General features: G+C 38.9%; 1 protein-coding gene across 10 annotated transcripts in view; it reads left to right on the top strand.

The window, feature by feature from the left end:
* atp2b2 (ATPase plasma membrane Ca2+ transporting 2) overlaps window positions 1–21,839 on the top strand; it is a 67,505-nt gene that overhangs the window by 20,448 nt on the left and 25,218 nt on the right. For 5 of the 10 annotated variants that reach the window (XM_051921418.1, XM_028824313.2, XM_028824314.2 and 2 more), the window contains exons 2-8: window positions 3,382–3,579; window positions 14,760–15,017; window positions 15,188–15,313; window positions 17,124–17,249; window positions 17,511–17,543; window positions 18,009–18,101; window positions 19,050–19,091. In XM_051921418.1, coding sequence (XP_051777378.1) covers window positions 3,382–3,579; window positions 14,760–15,017; window positions 15,188–15,313; window positions 17,124–17,249; window positions 17,511–17,543; window positions 18,009–18,101; window positions 19,050–19,091 — 876 coding nt within the window. The remainder of the gene's footprint in view (window positions 1–3,381; window positions 3,580–14,759; window positions 15,018–15,187; window positions 15,314–17,123; window positions 17,250–17,510; window positions 17,544–18,008; window positions 18,102–19,049; window positions 19,092–21,839) is intronic. The other 5 variants (XM_028824316.2, XM_028824315.2, XM_028824312.2 and 2 more) reach the window with 4 other exon arrangements.

Genomic DNA, 21,839 nt, shown 5'->3' on the forward strand with positions numbered 1-21,839 from the left:
ACTTAATGCCTCAACTGCAGAATCAGAAGTGTCAAACCGTTTTCAGGTCCTTGCAGAGCTAGATGGTGTCTCTGATGAATCTCAGGTGGTAGGCAGCGATTTGGAGCCAACCACCGAACAACCTCAAAATCAGCTTCCAGAAAGAGAGAGCTAGTGATAGTTGGGCACTCAATCATTAGGGGGATTGAAGTGCAGGTTTGCTCCAGAGACAGAGATTCTCGCACAGTGTTTTGCCTTCTGGGTGCACAGGTGGGGGGCCTTCCTGGAAAGGTGGATAGGCTCTTGGCCAGAGTGGGGGTGGGTCCAGCTGTCATTATCCATATTGGAACAAATGACATACATAAGGGTAGTCTCTCAGTTCTGCAATCCAAATTCAAAGAGTTACGTGCCAGGCTGAGGAGCAGAACTGACAAGGTAGTCTTCTCTGAAGTTCTGCCTGTGCCACGTGTCAGTCCAAGTAAGATTCTTGGTGCAGGGTAGAAAGGTATAGGTTTATGAGGCATTGGGACTCCTTTTGGAATGGGGGTGGGGCAGGGAGCTTAGAACAGACCATGTTTGGAACTATACATGGAGGAACAAACAACAGTGTAGAATTACCCAAAATTTAAATTTAAATATAGGCGGAGTAACACATTAAAAATACTTTGCCTTAATGTTAGAAGTATCAAAAATAAGGCAAGTGAGTTGGAGCTATATGTAGCAGACCGTAATTATGATATTATAGTAATAACGGAAACCTGACTAAATAACAAACATGGGGATGAGAGTAACATAGAGGGATACAAATTTTTTAGGAAGGATAGACTGAACAGAAAAGGAGGTGGAGTTGTTGTTTATGTCACACAGAATTTAAATGCAAGTCCTCTTCAGTTGGACGATGACCCCATCTTAGTGGTGACACGTGGCTTCTCCTGTAAAGCATTAGTGTAAGAGGCCTTATTTTAGGAATGTGTTATAGACCACCCAATGCAGACAGTAATTTCTACACACATCTTTTTAGTAATATTAAAAAGGCCTAGTTTACAAGGGGATATTATAGTCATGGGGGACTTTAATTATCTAAATATTAACTGGGATAACCTTGCAAATGAAGGAGTTGTTAGAAGTAATCAGTGACAGTTTTTTAAAACAGAACGTTAAAGCACCAACATGGGGTGAAGCCTGTCTGGATTTAGCATTTTGTAATAATTAGGATAGAATTGAGGGGGTAGTTGTCATTGAACAACTAGGGTCAAGTGACCATAATATAATAAATACAGTTCTCAATTTTTTCTTCAATAGTGTAGATGCACAGACTAAAATTGTTAAGTTTAAGTTTGGTAGGGCAACATTTGAGCAGATGCGGCAACGTCTAAGGAGGATAGAGTGGGATATGCTTTTAAGTGTGGAGACAGTTGAGGAGCAGTGGAACAGATTTAAAAATTGTTTTACATGTAATGCAGGACAGGTACATACCTAAATTTGAAATTAATAGGAAATTTAAAAAAACTCCACAGTGGATTAATAAAAAGTTAACACTAGAATCCCTGAAGCCTACGAAAAAAGTCGTAATCCCAAGCCACCTTAAATTCCTTTGCTCCTCTTCATCAGCGTCTTTGTTTTGCAAATGCGTCATTTTGGCTACTTGTAAAAAGCTTTTTTTATTATTCAGTTTAATTGTGTCAGTGACATTCATATGGTACAACGAATTTGCCTCTCCCTCTCTGAGTGATGGCCTTTATCTCCATTCTTTTCACAAGAGCAGCGATGACCATAGTAGGTGCTGGGGTTGAAGCCTTCTCAGAATTATTTGTTGTACCGGCAATCAAAGATACGATGCACCGTGACCGCTATCAGACTATCCTGTGGCTTTTGTGCTTTGACAACAAACACACCCATGCAGAATGTGTGAAAAATGACAGATTTGGATTGCTGCAGATTTGGAGACAAAGTACATGTGTAATGCCACTACTTCTTTAGGAAAAAATCCTAGTCATTTCATGGGAGAAAGACTTTCCAAGACTGAGGTCATAAAGCTTATGGAGCTGTTTCTGGACAAAGGCAGAACTGTAGCAACAGACAGCTTCTTCACAGTGCTTTTGCTAATAGACTGTTGCACCGCAACATAACTCTGCTTGGCACCATAAGTAAAATGGGACGGGAACTTCCCATTGCAGCTAAAGCCACTTTAATACGCATGCAATTCTCCACGCTAGTGTTTAGATCTGGCAGTGCCATACTGATGGTGCATGCAACCAAAAAGCTCAGGGTGTTGTTTTCAAGTGGGTGCAGAATTAGCTCAGACACAGGAAGCAGAGGATTGACTGATGTTAAGAATGGTGTTCCACAGGGGTCAGTGCTAGGGCCACTGCTATTCTTAATATATATACATGATTTAGACAGAAATATAAGTAATAAGCTGATTACATTTGCAGATGATACCAAGATAGGTGGTTTGGCAGATAATTTGGAATCCGTTAAATCATTACAGAAGTGCTTGGGCAGATTTGTGGCAGGTGAAATTTAATGTCACTAAATTTAAAGTACTACACATAGGAAGTAAAAATGTTAGGTTTGAATACACAATAGGAGGTCTGAAAAATCAAGAGTATGCCTTTTGAGAAGGATTTAAGAGTCATAGTGAACTCTACGCTATCAACTTCCCGACATTGTTCAGAAGCTGTTAAGAAGGCAAATAGAATGTTAGGTTATATAGCACGATGCCTGGTGTACAAGTCCAAGGATGTTATGCTCAAGCTTTATAATGCACTGATGATGCCTCATCTGCAGTTTAGTGTGCAGTTTTTGTCTCCAGGCTACAAAAAGGACATATCGCTAGAAAAGTCCAGAGAAGAGTGACTAGGCTGATCCCAGGGCTAAAGGGTATGAATTATGAAGAAAGATTAAAAGAGCTGAGCATTTTCAGTTTAAGCAAAAGAAGATTAAGATGTGACATGATTGAAGTGTTTAAAATTATGAAGGGAATTAGTACAGTGGATCGAGACTATTATTTTAAAAAGGGTTCATCAACATGGGGACACAGTTGGAAACTTGTAAGGGTAAATTTCACACAAACATGAGGAAGTTTTTCCTAACACAGAGAACCATAAACATGTGGAATCAGCTACCATGTAATGTGGTAGACAGTAAGACTTTAGTAACTTTCAAAACTAGACTTGATGTTTTTTAGAAGAATTAAGTGGAAAGGACTGGCAAGCTTTGTTGGGCTGAATGGCCTGTTCTTGTCTAGTTTGTTCTAATGTTTTAATGCCTTTTTCTTGAATGTTGTCACAGCATAAAGGCCAACATTGTCACCCAAATCTTTTCCCTAATGCCACCCCTAAGTGCTCAATGACGTATCCTACCACTTACCACATACTTATTCTTTGCTTTCTTTCACAGGTTTGAGTGGCCAAGCAGCAGATATAGAAAAAAGAACAGAAGTCTATGGACAGAACTTTATACCTCCGAAGAAGCCCAAAACCTTCTTACAGTTAGTTTGGGAAGCTTTACAAGATGTTACTTTGATTATTTTAGAAATTGCTGCCATTATCTCCTTGGGATTGTCCTTTTATCAGCCACCGGGTCAGAACAATGAAGGTGAGTTTACCAGAAGTATGTCTGCTTTCTTGTTGCAGCGTACCCAAATTCTTTTCAGAATAGAGCTGAGTTTGGCTGGACTAATTTTATTTTTTTTCAGCATACCTACATTGATACATTTGAAATGAAGGGCTGCCTTACACTTACCTATCAGTGCCTGCCAGCAGGCACTTTGCTTCTCAGAATGTGGCACAGATGATTACATTGTTCGCCATGACAACCAACCAGCAGAAGCTGTTGAGCCATTCCTTAGCAAATGCCTAGAACATAGGAGACACCTTTGAGCTTGATTAAGTCTTGACAATTCATACCACTTGTTTCTTTTTTGCTGCTGAGGACTGATCATTTATGTTAAGTAGAATGCCTAGAGGGGGCTGGGTGGTCTCATAGCCTGGAACCCCTGCAGATTTTAATTTTTCTCCAGCCGTCTGGAGTTTTTTTTGTTTTTTCTGTCCTCCCTGGCCATTGGACCTTACTTTTATTCTATGTTAATTAGTGTTCTCTTATTTTAATTCTTACTTTGTCTTTTTCTCTTTCTTCATCATGTAAAGCACTTTGAGCTATATTATTTGTATGAAAATATGCTATATAAATAAATGTTGTTGTTGTTGTTGCTGTAAAGGAGCGGAATGAGATACACAGAGTCCCTAAGGAAAGCAGGAGATACCTACATAAACTGAGATATCTGCCATAGTTATAATTTCTTGTTGCTGGTCTTTTCCAGGTTTTGTTTCTAAACCTATGAACTCTATTTTATTGACTAACAATGCATGAATTAACAAAAGGCTACAACAGAAATAGGGCTTTCAATTCCTGCTTCTCCATTCATTGACTGATCTCAGCTTTATAGCAACTTTGCTCATTTCTTTCTGGTGCTTGTTACTTCCAGCCCTTTGCAAGTCTGAACAGGCTATACTGTATATCGAAATGGCAAGATGAATAGGCCAGTTTAACAAGTTTTTTCTAATTCTGAGTTCATTTTGTTGACCCCATTGACCTCTAGAAAAGATTAATGATAATTTTTAACTTTCTGTTTTTTTTTCTTTTTTGCTTTGCGCTCTCCCCCACCATAACCCCCACCAAATCATCTATGGGGGAGGAGTGAAAGCTTTAGATTCATGAAAAATTTCGATCTCTGGCTTTCGATGGATCTTGATATTTTAGGGTCCCCTGAAACCGAAAACATCAATATCTCGATGATGGGTGTGTGTCTGTCTTGTCTGTGTGTGTGTCTGTGTGTCACAGTTTCTTGAGGATGGTCAAGAACTAAAATGGATGGATGGAAAAATACCAAACTCGAAGCTTAAGCCTGTTATGAGATGACAACATGCTGATTAGTTTTTGAGCCAAATCATGCAAGAGAAAGAGGCACTCTAGAGGAACCCTCAAATACCATAATTCTGCTATTAATTATGAATTCTTCAATTGCTATCGTAATGACCTATTTTATTAGAAGGATCATCATCAGAGTGGTGAATAATTACTGAAATGTTATAAAATAGTTTGGGTAACTTGGTTTCTGGGGCGCAAAGCCTACTGACACTCACTCCTAATTTCTTATAGTTAGGGTCTCTGTCTGCATGAATAAGGTGAAATCTGTCCAGCAGTAAAACAATGTCATATATATCAGGTTTAAACCAGCTCTCCATAAAACACAAAATGCCACTGTAGTTGTTTACTCCATGACCCTCTATAGGAGCAGACAGTTCATCTGTCTTATTTGACTACAGTTGAACATTGTCCATTACAACGGATGGTAGACCAGTTCTAAAACCTTTTTGCCTTGCTTTTACTCTCTCACCAGCACATTGCCTTCTTCGTCTGTGGACAAACAGCCTGGGTTTACGTTCATTGCAGTTCATTGGTAAATTTAAAATTTATTTGGCTTAGGGTTCACTGAGTATAAAACCAGCAAGGCTAGTAGGGGTACCTTCCACTACTCTTGGTGGAGGCAGCAGCTACATTCTGGAATGACACATAGTCTGTGTTATTCCCCTGTATAAATGGAGAATCTGTTCATAATTTGATGGAGATAGGTTCAGATGGAGATATGGTGTAGATGTGAAATTAGGCATTGTGTAGAATGCCTAGGAAATCTGAATGATGAAAATGGGATGTGAAACGATTACAATTTCAAACATCTCCTAGGCATTCTATGCAATGCCAAAAGGCAAACTGGCAAGTTGTTGTGTATAATTATATACAATACCTTTGGAAAGTATCCATCCATTTTCTAACCTGCTGAATCCGAACACAGGGTCACGGGGGTCTGCTGGAGCCAATCCCAGCCAACAAGCCAACCCACCGCAGGACACACACAAACACACTAGGGCCAATTTAGAATCGCCAATCCACCTAACCTGCATGTCTTTGGACTGTGGGAGGAAACCCACACAGACACAGGGAGAACATGCAAATTCCACGCAGGGAGGACCCGGGAAGCGAACCCGGGCCTCCTAACTGCGAGGCAGCAGCGCTACCACTGCGCCACCGTGCCGCCCTTTGGAAAGTATATAGCATATTAAAGTAACATAGATATTTCATGCATTGCCTAAAAATGTCATGCATTCTATAGAATTTTTAACACATTGCCAGTAACATATACATTATAAGCACATGCAAGGGTATCCAACTAAATCGGGCAGGGGACGCCAACTAAATTTTAAATCGAAATATAGCCTATGGTTTTCCCTTGTAGAAATGGGGGATCTATGCCAAATTTGCCAGAGATAGATTCAGTGGTGTAGATTTGCATATATTACTAACATACACATATGCATACACATACACACACACATTCATCTTTCTATATTAGATTAATCCACTTTTATAAAATATTGATATATATGTCATATAATGAAGTATTAAGTATTTTGTTTTTTAATAATTAATATGTGTTGTGTCCAACTTTTTTTTCCTTTGTTAAAGTTTTGCTTACTTTTTTGATGTGCTTAAAGTTCAGTATAAACATGTGGATTTAATAGCTGTTAGTTCAATGTTTGGAAAAAAAATTAATTGAGAATATGGCATATTGTTAATGACTTTCATGTGATCATCTTTATATGCTCTTGACATGACATGACCCAGAGTAAATAATGGCAAAAGAATTTATATGAAATATGGAATATATGAAATATTGTTGTTACACATTATCATAGATTATCATGTGGTTATGGGTCACTCTTGGTTGAGTGGATCCATTTTCCCTGTTATATGCTGTCACCCACTTTTGCAAGTTTGTGTTGAAACCTACCATGAATCGCTTAATGCAGCAATTTTTCAGTCACTGATGTGCTGAAGCTGCTTCACGGTAAAAAAAAAAAAAAGATTATAGGAGTTAGCAGGCAAATTGGAGCAAGGTATTTTAAAGTGGTGCCCTTTAGTATTGTGCTGTTTGATTTTAAATTTGCACATAATGTTCTTGGTCAAGACCACTAGAACTAGTAAATTTTATATATGAGTAGTGAAAACCTATCATGGCATTCATTAATGCACGAATGGAACCAGCCATGTATAAGGCACTAATCAATTGCAGTGACAATACAATATTATCTAATGTAATATAAAATACCATGTCATTAATTATGTTTTAGCATGATATATGAGATGTGTGAAGCAATAACATGATGAGATGATACATAGAACATAATAAGACATGGCCTTAGGCACAACAGCAATATAATATGTGATAACAGAAATATCAGAGGTGAAGAAGATCTAAAACTATTGCTCAATATTTACCAAACTCTTGATTGGTAGAATGAGCACAATCAATGAATGATCATAAAATTATGCAATAGAAGAGATTGCCTTCAAGGGTTTTTCCCTTTAGTAAAATATATGAATAACATATTACCAGAGGATTTGACAGGTCAGGCAGTGATGGAGGGAAGGTAAAATCTCTTAAAGTGCATGTCATAGTTATAGGTAATAGGGACAGACATGGCTGTTTAATCTTGACCCAAGCAATGTTATATTTTCTTTACTTCTTTAACTCAAAAAGCTGCACACAATCTACAAGTAAGTCAAAAATAGTAATAGATAAAAAGCAGTACATAGAGCAGGTGGCACTTGACTTAGCAATGATATCAAAACTAGAGCCCAGAACTGGCTGCTCATGATGGTTATTATTATCACAGTTAACTTCCACAGTTAACGGAGTGGTGGCTCTGAGGCTAGGGATCTGCAAAGGCAATTGGAAGGTTGCCGGTTCGAATCCCGCAAAAGGGACTCTGCTCTTTTGAACCCTTGAGCAAGGCCCTTAACCTGCAATTGCTGAGCGCTTTGAGTAGTGAGAAAAGCGCTATATAAATGCAAAGAATTTTTATTAAAGTACTTATTGTACACCAGTAGCCATGTCTTATGACCAGGAGATATAAAGGTACTGAATGTTGTTTTGCATTGTGTATGTGTTTCATTGTCCATGTGCTTCTCCAAATGACACAATAGTCTGCTTACTGTAGTTTGTTGCTATTTCACAATATCCCATATATAGTCAGTTCCAGGACCGATTCTCAAACTTGCTAGTCAGGGAAGGATGCTAACATCTCATAAGCATTCTGAGAAAATTGTGCAAGCTCTAAATGATTAGACATTTTTCTGTTGACAGAAGCCACAAGTCAAGGTTGACACAAAGGTTCATACTCTGGGTGACAGAAAAGTGTTAGTTATCTCTGAAAATGAATTGCTAGTCTAAGTACTTCCAGGTTGCTGGAGTCTGACAGCAGTCTAGATGCACTTGATGAAGGTGAGCAGTGGCAGAAGTGTTAATAGACAGTTTGAGTGAAGAACTAAATCTCTTGATCATCGGTTTGTTATCTGGGGCAATACATTGCAGCAACTGAAAGGTGCTACATATAAGACCAGTCATATCCTTCTGTAGGAATATGAATCTTCAACTATTGCTAAAAACATTCCCTCACTATTATATCAGTGTGGCCAGCATCAGGTATGCTATGTGGAGCTAACTACCTAACCTAACACAGGCTAAGAATTTGTTATTTAGTGAACTCAGAAAAATTGTCTGTTGTTTCTTTCTGTTGTAGTAATAGTAAAAGTATTTCAAAGTCATCGCAAGCCGACCATGTGTGAATGTCATCTTGTTAACACCCTCTTTGGAAAGTCATATATTTAACCCTTTATTAGCAGCATACCCAATGCACACGTAATAATTTGTAACCAATCGTACATATTTTGGAATCTACGGTATTATTATGCACTTTGGAAAAGTACAATTTTTTCTTGTAAGTGGTGCTTATTTATTTACCTCTATAAGCTTTCTGGCCTATTACTGTGTTTGATATGATGTAATAAGTCTGTTGAGAGATGATATGAATAAGTGCATGTAACATGTCATGGCGTGATATATCTTAGTGTAGTATGAATTTGACTTGCTCTGTAATGATATAAATTAGAGATCCAAATTAAAGAAGGAGAGGTGAGAAGAAGGCAATGAAATATGATGCACATATTTATGTCATGTTCAGCTTTGACGGGATCATGGTGTGCATTTATGTTGTTACATTTCTGCTCAGTTTCTGTGGCAAAGTAGGGTATTGGCTTGAGCATTTACCATGTAACAGGAATGATGGTCTGAATGAAGCTGGATGCACCTGTGGTATTTTGAAATGTCAAACACTGGACCATACTTTAACTTTAGCTTGCTGAAGCTGAGTTTTGGCAAGTCTTTATCATCTTCTTGTTTCTAACAGCTGGTGAAAGGTAAGAATAGTTTTGAAAGGTTCAGCACCATGGAGAGCAGTTCAGCTTGTACATTATCTATAGTTCATAACAGTTGTCCTCTTTACAAATATTTTTTAATCTGTCAGTTCATGCAGATAAAGGGATAGTGGCATTCAGTTAGATAACCTGTTTCTGAATAGTTCTTACCAATGTGTGTTTTCTATTTTCTGAGTAAATCATTAAAATGTTATTTAAATCGACGTTTAGAATTGCTCAATCCTTAACTTTTTCATTCTAAATATTTCATCCAAGCTAATGTTTTGTTCTTATTTCATACAGATACAAATAGTACCAGGTTAACTGCTCTGCTCATTTCTGCCTTGCTATTTAAATAAACCTTGTTGTAACTTGGCAACTAGTTAAGGAATAAATGTCATTTTCACTCACTTACCTAAGTAAATAAAAATGAATCAGAGAAGGAAATGGAAAACTGAATAGGCTCATGAGTTTTAAATGTTATAATTTTATACAATAAAGTAAGACCTGTACTCTAGGAAATTTCTGATCTTGCAAATGGACAGCTGTGAGGCAATGTTAGAATCAATTAACATTAGATACCGAATGAGGATAAGCTGGCAGATGATGTCTTCATGACCGCTGGATTGAAGAAAGGTTCCTTAAAGTTTATCTGTCAAGTCCTACAAAAACCTTTGGTAATTCTGTTGTGACCTATAGTTTGAATATGTATGAAGTTATTAATTCTTTTGAATTATTTGATTGTTGATGAGCAGAGATGTATCACATGAGAAGCATCTGATGCACCAAAATTAACTTGAGGCAAAGAGGAATAATTTTGTCAAGGAAGGGTTCATGTGGAAAAACCATCTTAAACCAGAATTCAGATATATTTGTAAAAATTGGGTTTCATATTTGCTTGTTTACCAGTTGTGATGAAGAAGGAAAAAATGTTTTTCAATTTTTGGTATGCTACAAAAAGTTAAAAAAAAGAAACAAAATCTATTCAGATTTGTTAAGGAGGACATTATTAGCAGAGAAAGAAATATTTGGGCTAGCCTAAATGAATATGCCAAATATTTACCCTGACTTTCAGAATAAAGGAATGAAGACTTCCCAAAGTCATTATTGTGTATTGTGTAATACTAACTGACATTAAAGAAATAGTGAGAGTGAGTAAATCATCTGATGGCAAATAATTGTTGATTTAGAACAGGTACAGTAAGTTTGCGATTCTTTCTTCTAACTTGAAGTCCTGTTGTGGGTGGTTTGCTGTTGTTACAAATCACAGCTAAAGATGCAAAGTGTTTGTACTGGTGACAATTTTGATACAGTAGCTGTGACAGCAAATGGATGTTGTGTTATATTCCACTGCTGCTACAGAGAGAAATACAGTGATCATAAATTAATAAAGGCCAGTGAGTCTCTGATCACACTCATGTCTGGATTTGAGGTCTTTACCCAGGCCTTCATCCTAGCCATACTGATCACATCTGTTGATCTGTTTTTTGTTCTGATAAATATTGGCTTTCCTTTATCCTAGTGTGTATACTTACTTTGTCACTTGATATAGGGAGATTTGTTACGGTATTTTCCTAGTGGCACTTATCAATGGCACATGACAAAACAACCTTGTCCTTGGAATAGATTGTATATTTATTTCTAGTGGACAAGCTATCACAAGATAATCTGACTTAAAAATTTGGTGCAGATTAAGCCTCTTCTGGAAATCAAATCAATTTAACTCTTTTTATTGGCATTATTTTTATTCTAATCATCAAACTAGGCATAGATTTAAAGACAATAGTATTTAGGTAAAGTTAAGACATTTTATTAATGCTACTTAGTCAAGAAAGACTAGTATGACAGTAACCTTCTGTTGCCTTTTTTAATGGATATCAGCAGCTTTTACTGAACAAAATGGATGGTAGCCTGCTTTACCTTTAACCTTCATTTAGCCATCTGTGTCCCTCACTCTCCTCTTTAGGCCGGGTTTATGGCATGTACTGTTTATAACTGTGCGCATACTTTATGTAAATCTGGAGGATTCCACTGGGTGGCAGTGTGAGATATCATCAAATAAATTGTATTGTATTGTATATCATCACAGTGAGAAAACAATGTTCGGCGTTGCTGTGTTGTGAATTGCCTGAAACATCCCTTAAATTCCCAGGACATCTTTCCACAATATCTCTGAAAAGGATGGATGTTTAATGATTACATTAAACAAAAAAAAAAAAGTGAGACCTTTAAAATATATTGCGTCATTACAATGGGAAATATGTGATGCTTGAAAAGAAAAACACCACAGATGCATTTGTATGTCAGCATTTATCTTCGCCAAAACAAACCATTCATCAATCATCGAGGCACACACCTTGATCCTGAAGGATTTGCAAAGCGGCTTGCTGTCACATGTTGATAGTAACAGAGACTCATGTCACATTCCAACTTGAACACACTGCACCCCTCAAGTTGGTACAGCAACTTGCACATGTGTTGCGTTAATTTCTGAGGATGAGCTTAGAGGATACATCAAATGAACGCTGGGAACGCATGGCAGCCTTGATGCGTATGCGTACACATTCTGAGCGTGAAGTATAAACAGGCCCTTATTCTGTAGCCATCGTATGTCTAGGTCAGCATTCTGTTGTATACCTGGCAGTAGATTTTTCTTGGTAATTTCCCCTCAGCATCATGGAGGTCACAGTGCTCTTCTGATGTTAGTTATTAGAATCCCCTTATCCTACTTCTGTTACAATACATAGAAATTTGCTAATAAAATGCAAATCAAAATAATTCAAGAGTGTGATTCGTAGTGGGAGAATAAACATGTGGAATAGCTAGAAGTAAAATGGAGAAAGGGATCATTAAAAAATAAATAAGGGAAGTCAGCCCCTAATATACAAAGGAAGGGTGAGATTTCATTTATTGTTTAAACATTAACTTTGAGCCTCACAGGTTGGCTGAGGCAAAAGTGGACGATGATGTCCTTTTTTCAACTACAAGATCGAGAAAGAATCAAAAACTTTTCAGTGATTATAAAATGAGTACCTGCAATTACACTCATGGAAGTATGTGGAAATGTTGAAGGGTGTGGATGATAGAAATAAGTGCTGCTATCTCTTAATTGGTAAGACCCAGATAATAGCAGCTTCAAAAAGTGTTCATCATCTTGTATAATGACCAAGTTGTAAAACAACTCTTTATAACAACAATTTATCTCTTGTTTTATATAGCCCAAAATCACACAAGGAAGGTCTCATTCATTCATTCAGTGAGAAGAACTGCATTAGAAGATCTCAGGTATTTGCTAGGTTGATACAGGGTGAGCAGTAATGATCAGCAGGCAGGGGATTTACAACTTTGTATATCAGCAGCAGAGTTTGTCAGGTGATTTGGTGTTACTCAGGGAGGCAGTTATGTTGAGGTCATTGAGGGATGGCTGGAAAACTTTGAACCAGGTTTGTTACTTATTATTCATTATGTTAAGTGGGCTACTTTTTGCATTCTGACAGAAGAAAGCCACACTATTTGTAGCAAACACACTTTGATGCCATGTTCAAAATATTGTGTGCAATGGTTATGCATTTGTTGAGATGGGTTGGTTTTCTTTCTGATTGTGCTTTCATTTAAGAAACAGAAATATTACAAAAACATATAATTATTTGGTAAGCACTTTTTGTACTTTCCCCCTTACTTTATAAATTAAATAGCAACAAGTATTACTATTAGGACAGCACAGTAGGACAGTGGTTAGCCATGCTGTCTCTCAGCTTCAGAGAACTGGGGTAGAATTTGGTCCCAGTTATTGTCTGTGTGAGGTTTGTCAATTTTACCTGTGCCTTTGACAGATTTGTTTTCCTAGGGAACACTGGTTTTCCTGTCACACCCTAAACAAAAGCATATTAGGTTTTTGGGCTTTACATATGTGTGCCCTGTGATGGACTGACATGCCATCCAGTGTTGGCTGAATTACTGATTTTAACCTTGTGGCTGACTCTATTTAGGTGGCCTTCAGATCCATGCATCCCTACATTTTGATAACGTGTCAAGTCCCAGCTTTAAATTCTAGCACAGTATGCATTTCGCAAGGGCTCCCTGTTTTTGTATGGATTTTTCTTTTGGGTGTTCTATTTTTTTTCCTACAGTCAAATTCATGCTGTGTGATTTAATGTCAGCATGAATGTATCATATGATGATCTGGTAATCCTGTCCAAGTTCCACCTAAATAAACTCTAATAAGTGGTTTGATAATGCCTGAATAAATGTATGTATGGACATATTATTATATAGCTCACTCAACAGTGGTCTGGCTCAAAACATTGCATAGACTACCAAAAGTAAATTCTTCAACTAATATGAAAGTTCAATAAAATACCAAATTACTGTAGCAAGTGAGTGGCATATAGCAGGGGCCAATGACTTAGTGACACTGAGTCAAAAAGTGCTAATCATTTTTATTTGACAAGAGTTGATAAAGCATCTGAGGGAAGAATACTTTTGTTGCACTGAACATCACTGAATATAGGCATATTCTTTAAAAGAGATCATTTTAAAAAATGTTGTGCCTTTCTGCCTCTCACAGTGATCAGTTCTTAAAGAATGATGGCATTAACTTTAGTGTAGAAGTAAAGTGAGCAGAGCACCCCTCTCAGTGTTCACATTCTTCTCAGCAAGGTTGCACAGTCCACTTTCATTAACTATCTGGAACTGCCAAAGCTAAAGATGGTAGGAGAGGACATTGAATCCTTCCTTTGGTTTTCAGATGGGAGTTGTCTTTACTTCAGAAACTGCAGTCGGGTGTGACTTTATGACCTCACTTGATTAAATTACAGACAAGCCACTCAGATTACAAGCTGCTCAATAGGTATCTCAGCTCTGTGAGAAGGCAAGTGGCTGCTAGGGCTTATGAAGGTGCTTTCAAGGGCAGTTGCACTAAAACATTTAATCCTATTCCCAGTGATCACTCATTCTTTCCAGCTAACAAGGCAGCAGGGATACATACATAACCAAATATTAATTTAAATTGCTCATTCATCAGTGATTTGCACATGTTTACGGCCTTTGCCGTGCTTGAGAAGTAATTGGCATGGCTTACATCTGCGTTCAGTTCTGACAGGAGTGTGCACACCATGCAAAACAAGTCAAGCTTCCTTCTCAGAACAACTTAACTTCACTGTTCCACATGTATCATGATATGTTCAGAGATGGAGTCTGTTGTTGTTTTCTGAGAACAACTTTGACAGAAATTAACACTGTCAAAAACAGGCACTCATTCTTTTTACAGACCCCCAATCTTGCCACCATACTACTGAGGTTCAGGTCATTTGTATATTATCTATGTCTTTGAACCACTGTCTTTTTTTCACCCTTACCCAGGTGCTGCACCTACAAGCCTTATCTGTCAGAAGGCAGACACAGAGGTGATGTGCAGGAACAATGGTCTGTCATTTAGTAATACCTTTGTTATGTATTTGCAGCGTGTGGAACTGTGGCTGCAGGAGCAGAGGATGAAGGCGAGTCTCAGGCTGGTTGGATTGAAGGTGCTGCTATTTTACTGTCTGTTGCCTGTGTTGTGCTTGTTACTGCATTTAATGACTGGAGCAAAGAGAAGCAATTCCGAGGTCTGCAGAGCCGCATTGAACAGGAGCAGAAGTTCACCGTTGTGCGAGGTGGTCAGGTCATTCAGATTCCTGTGGCTGAAATTATTGTTGGCGACATTGCACAAGTCAAATATGGTAAGTGAGCACTGGCGTTTCTACAGCAAAGGGCAATTTAGTCTGGAGCCAGTAAGAGAGGCACTTGATTAAAAGTAAAAAAAAATATTTTAACAATGCATTGCTAAGCCATAGAAGAGTAAAATGCATCCAGCATCCTGATTATTAACTGAACCTCCATTTCCAAATAGGTGATCTACTTCCAGCAGATGGAATTTTATTACAAGGCAATGACTTGAAAATTGATGAAAGCTCACTGACGGGGGAGTCTGACCATGTGCGCAAGTCTGTGGACAAGGACCCCATGCTTCTCTCTGGTAAGGAATTTTTCTTTAAACAGTTGAGGCTGTATGTGGGAGTTATTGTCTTCTATGCAGAATCTTTAAGTGACTGATGACCACCAAGTTAAAGAAAAGCTGATGAAGTGATTAATTATAGATAACGAGACACAAGCTAAAAGAGATGAGGCAAAAGAAGAAAGGCTGGAAAAGTCAAGCAGGTGAAGAACATCAGCTAGGTGAAAGAGATATAAAGTGGCAGGTGGACCAATATGAGAAAATAAGAGGCAGGTAAAGTAAGTCAGATGACATGAGATGAGCTTAATCAGTCAAGTCAGATGAGTGTGATGTGAGACAGTTAAAGTGTGTAGGTAAAGACAGGCAGGTGAAGTGAAGAATATAACAGAAATGTGGGTCAAAAATAAATGTGGGGCAAGTGAACTGAGAGACGAGATGAGATGAGATGAGATGAAATGAAAAGAACTAGGTGCAAAGAAGCAGGCATGCTGAGGCAGGGAAAGCAAGATGACACAACAAGAAGCAGGCAAACAAACTCGAGCAAAATGAGTCACGGTCAAATGAAGGTGATAAGAGTAAGGTTAAGTACAAAATGAGGAGAGCAATGGTAAAAGATGAAGCAGACAGGTGAATGAAAGTTGACAAGAGGCAAGTAAACCATAAGGCAGTGAGGAAGGGAACTTGAAGCACATGTGTTAGTTGAAGCAGACGGATTGCAGTGAGATGAGGATAGTCATGATAGATGAAATATTTGAGGGAGCCTAGTAGAGTCTTTCCACGTGAACCATATAAGAAAAATAAAACATGTGGACAGGCAGATGAAAACAGCTTAGAAGAGGTAGCTATATCACATTACACAAAATGAGTCAGATGCAACGGGGCAAGATGAAAAGGGGCAGGTGAAGTGTAGGTAATGAGAGGTAGGTGAAGTATAGAGTAAAGAGTTATAGGAAGTGAAGTGGAGCGGATGAAGCAGGTCAGTAGGGTGAGGTACTATAGATGTTAAGAAGTAGATGAGGTGTAATGAGATGAAATGAGAACCTGATGTGTGCATGCTGTTGAGTAGAAGCAAGTGAAACAAAATCTGAGACAGATGAAGCAAGTCAGGCAGAGTAAGCAAAATGACATGAGTTTTAATGAAACAAGCAGGTCTTGTAAGGAAGGTGAGGAGAGGCATTTAAGAGTGTGTGAGGTGAAGCATAATTTGATCAGACAATGCAGTTAAAAGGTGTAGTTTGTTATAAAATTCAAATGAAATGAATGTCACATGTTGAGGCAAGGTGACACAGGTGAAGCACTTCAGGTATGTGAAGCAGTTAACACGTGGAATGTGAAGTATATTTGATAACGATGCATCTGGAAATTATGAAGACTGATGAAGCATAGTTTGTCAGGTGAAGAAGGAAAAGATAGGCACGTGAGATACTCTGAAAGGATTTGTGCAAGGTTTGCAATTTGTAGAGGCAGGAAAACCATGATAGGTAGATGGAGCCAGTGATGTCCAACAAATAAAACATGATGTAATGAGATGATGAAGGTGGAGCTTGATGCAGCGAAGCATGTCAGTCCATTGAGGAGAGGCAGGATCAGTAAACTAAGTATGACATGATAACAAGTAGTTAGGGGGAATTAAATCAGGCAGGTAAGGTGAGGCAGGTAGTGTGTTCGATAAAAACACTGGATTGACAATGTCTCAGTTTACTTTTTAGTCATGAGAGGACTCGTCAAAACTTTTCATAGCAAATGTGCTTTGTGGTGGTGAAGAATGAAAAGAAAGTAACCAACACAGAATGCATGAGTGCCACTGACACAAATGCTTTTCTCATTCCAGGAACACATGTCATGGAGGGCTCTGGGAGAATGGTAGTGACTGCTGTGGGAGTCAACTCCCAGACTGGCATCATTTTTACTCTCCTTGGAGCAGGCAGCGAAGAGGAAGAGAAGAAGGAGAAGAAAGGTAATTTCAGAGTGACTACAGGGTGAACCAGTGAGTGATAGGACCTTTACTCTTTTTGTATAGTAAATAAATAAGAATGTTGCCCATCTTAGTTTGATCAATGGGCACAAAGACTTTGTCTTGAGCAGAGTGGCCATGAGAAAAATGTCTGTATAGTCTTTTGCAGCCACACAGATAATACTGTTGTAGTTTTTTTTTGTTAAAGTGCCCAAGCACAACAAAGTGCCACTTCATGTTTTCCTTCTGAAAATTTTAATGCAGGTGAAAAAACAAAGGATGAAACTCAGCTCTCAGGTACAGTGCTCATTTGGCTAGTGGGAGTATAGAGCTGACACAAGCAGGCATGAGAAGGTGCTATTAGGGGGCTACAAGTATCGTTTTTTCCTTCTCTGCCCAAGTTCTGACTGATACTTTCTTGCAAGTGTGAGGGAGATAGCAGCTGGGTGTGCATTGCAGTACATATGCATGGGCTTTGGTGGGTGGCTTGGCTAGTGTATACCCCTACAAACATCCTATAATGGGAATGATTGACCCCTGCAAGGAGGCTGAACTAGATTGGCTGAAAAGCACAGTGCCCCAATTTTCCTCACTTTGCAATTGCAATGGTGTGAAAGCAACCTGTGAGACTCATGTTATTCATGCTGAGTGAGTTTAGAGTGGAACGGGGGATTAGTGGAGTTGTGCTGCGCAGGCTGTTGGATTCCTTTGGCATTCTCTTGTGTTCACTGTTGTCCTTTTTTATCCATTGCTGCTCGCTAGATCCCTCCCATCCCTCCTCTCATCCCATCTCAACTATAACCACAGATGGCGCAGCAGGTACAAACGCATCAAGTAATGCCAACTTAGTCAATGGTATGTTTACAACACAAAATTTGTCTGTTTGTTTTTCTGTCTGCCTGCCTGCCTGTCTGTCTGTCTGCTGGCTTTCTCCTCTGTCTTTCCCCCCTGACAGTGGTGTGCATGTTTCTAGACCTGTGCTTTCTCCTATCCTCAACAGCAGCAAACGTAATACAAGGCATGTTGAGTCTTCTTGTGTCACATGAAGCCAGCCACACCAGCAGCAGGGAAAATTCTGAAGCTGCCAGGGTAGTCATAGCCAGTGAACACTTGTGAGATGATGCACGTGGTAGACTGTGGCAATGCCAGCCACTTGTTGAATTTCCTTTTCTTGGACTGCATGACTGTCCTTCTTTATGAAATCTACAGTCAACATTCAATTAACAAGTGGAGAGTTACAGTTTGTCACCCTACTGCCATTCAAAACCAATACCAATTGTATTTGAGAGTATCTTACCAGTATTTTACTTGTCTGCTTTACTCAAGGTTATCTCCTTACATGCCTCTTATGCCCAGCAGTAGGCTGAACAGCAAACAGGACACCATGCTAGTTGGGGATTACAGGACCATTACTCACTTATTAGTGTGCCTGAGGTATAGATAGGTATAGATAGTGTTCCTACATTTTTTCTTGGCAGAAGTTATGCTTACAAGTACTTTAGGGCCTTTACTGGTAACAGAGTGTATAAATTCTTCACACAGTAAGCTAGTAGCCATGTCCAATTAGAAGGGTGCAAAATATTAGCACAAAGCTATAGAAAATGTGGCAGATAGAAGTGCCGCATTAAAACACATTCATTAATCAAAGGCTGCTGCTTTGGGCCACTTGGGAGGGGCATGAAGGGCAGGGGTCTGGGGTTAACTCTTCATTCTGTGTGTTTTTCCTTTTGATTTGAATTCACTGTAATGTCTTTGTGATGAATGCATTCTGTCTGTTCTGTCTGTTGTATGTCCTCATCACAGGTAAAATGCAGGATGGGAATCTGGAGGCCAATCAGAACAAAGGTAATTCACTTTACCCTTTCCCGGCCATGCTGCCCTTTTGTTTTGCCCTTACCTTGGTTTGTGTTCCTTTCCATACCCAGCCACAGAATCTGTGTCTTTTGCCAACTTTTGTCCCACATCATTTCCTAATATCACCTCAAGGTTCATGTCTTTTTGTTATATACAGTATCTTTAGCACATTGCACACTGCATGAGTAGCAGTCACTAGATTATATTGAAATCAAATTGGCCTTAATGACATATGTTAAGAACTGCAGCAGTAAGCATTTAACTTTTACATAGTAGGCCTAGTATATGGAAGGAATACTGTAAAATGCAGATGACATGAGGTATACTATATGAGCTGAGACTGATCTGAATGATAAAGCAAAGCAAATCAAGCAAAGGAAAGCAGATACTGCAAACCAGAGATATTCAGAAGTGGTTAATGTATAACAGTTAGCTGCAGTTTTTTTCATTTCCCAAACATGCATATATGGGTATTTATGAGGGACTGGGAAAGTTACATATAAGAAAACATGGCAAGGGTTAAGTGCAGCTTATTCATGTTTTAAAAACACTGAGGATGATGTTTCAAGTTTATAGAAACTGAATACATTGAATTACTTCAACATTAACTCTCAAAATGCTGGAGTTACATCATTGTAATTACAGCGCTGATCTGCACAACTAGCCCAAAATGACAATATAGTGAGTTAGAGACATCATGTGGTAAATGCCACATAACCGTATGTAGCAGTCTTTCCCAAACCTGTGGAGAGAAAATATAAAGTCAACATATACATAAAAATCTGTGACCCATTTTTACCTGTCACGTCCATGACTAACACTTATCTGTGGGCTTTTTTGTTTAACTCTCTTCTGTTTAGTTTCTTTCCTCTATAATGTAGCTAATCTGCATTCAGTCATTATCACTGGACTGTGACTCTCACCCAATCCTGTGAAGTCTTCAAAATTCTCGATAAACTAGATCCAGCAGAATCCTTTCAACTTAAGTGTGAATCACATATTCAAGGACACCAGTGGAAGTTAAGTGGAAGTGCAATAGGCACTGAAGCCAGGAAGCACTTCATTTTCGCAAAGAGTTATGAGAATTTGGAACAAACTGGAACAAAGTGCAGAGTCATGTAGTTGAAGCAGAAACCTTAACAATCTTTAGGAAGTATCTGAATGAGATACTGGGACAGAGTAGCTATTAGTTAAACAAATGAGCTTGATGGACTGAAAGGTCTCCTCTCATTTGTCAAATGTTTTGTATGTTCTTATGTAAGTTTGTCTCTTACTCTTAGACATTTAGTTCCTTTGTCATGCTTTGCTATTGAGCTCAAGTCCCACTAATATCTGCTGAACTACAACCTTTTCACACATAAAATTTATAATAAGTACATGACCCCAAACCACTTTAGTACAAACACACACAGAAACACAAGTGTCTTCCATTATGTTTAGGAAAAAGATACACTGAAAAGATTAGCACCTGGCAATGTCTATGAATCACAGACTTTAATCAGTCATTACATGCAAGGGATATGCAACAAAGTACTAAACATGACTAATATACAGTACCTACCACTGCTGTGTCATAAACATTATGGTACCCTGAAATTGGAGAGACCATGAATAAAAAGTGTTGTAATTTCTGCAAGCTGTGACTGAAATGTAGAATGTAGAAATTTATATTATATATATATTGCCAAAAGTATTGGGACACCCCTCCAAATCATTGAATTCAGGTGTTCCAATCACTTCCATGGCCACATCTGTATAAAAGCAAGCACCTAGGCATGCAGACTGCTTCTACAAACATTTGTGAAAAAATGGGTCGCACTCAAGAGCTCAGTGAATTCAAGCGTGGTACTGTGATTGAATGCCACCTGTGCAATAAGTCCAATTTGTGAAATTTCCTCACCTAAATATTCCACGGTCAACTGTTAGTGGTATTATAACAAATTGGAAGCAATTGGGAACAACAGAAACTCAGCCAGGAAGTGGTAGGCCACATAAAATCACAAAGCGGGGACAGCACATGCGCACAGTGTGTGCAGAAGTTCCTAACTTTCTGCAGAGTCAATAGCTGCAGACCTCCAAACTTTGTGTGGCCTCCAAATTAGCTCACGAACAGTGCGTAGAGAGCTTCATGGAATGGGTTTCCATGACCGAGCAGCTGCATCCAAACCTTATATCACCAAGTGCAATGCAAAGCATTGGATGCTGTGGTGTAAAGTGCACCACCACTGGACTCTAGAGCTGTGGAGACATGTCCTCTGGAGTGACGAATCATGCTTCTCTGTCAAGCAATCCGATGGATGAGTCTGGTTTTGGCGGTTGCCAGGAGAACGGTACTTGCTTGACTGCACTGTGCCAAATGTAAAGTTTGGTGGAGAGGGAATTATAGTGTGGGGTTGGTTTTCAGGGGTTGGGCTTGGCCCCTTAGTACCAGTGAAAGCAACTCTTAATACTTCAGCATATGAAGCTATTTTGGACAATTTCATCCTTCCTACTTTGTGGGAACACTTTGGGGATGGCCCCTTCCTGTTCCAACATGACTGTGCACCTGTGCACAAATCGAGGTCTATAAAGAAATCGCTCATCGAGTTTGGTGTGGAGGATCTCAACTGGCCTGCACAGAGCCGATAGAATACCTTTGGGATGAATAAGAGTGGAGACTGCGAGCCAGGCCTTCTTGTCCATCAGTGTCTGACCTCACAAATGCGCTCCTGGAAGAAGGGTCAAAAATTTCCATAAACA

The sequence above is a fragment of the Erpetoichthys calabaricus genome, chromosome 18 (genome assembly GCF_900747795.2).
Source record: "Erpetoichthys calabaricus chromosome 18, fErpCal1.3, whole genome shotgun sequence".
NCBI classification, from domain to species: domain Eukaryota; kingdom Metazoa; phylum Chordata; class Cladistia; order Polypteriformes; family Polypteridae; genus Erpetoichthys; species Erpetoichthys calabaricus.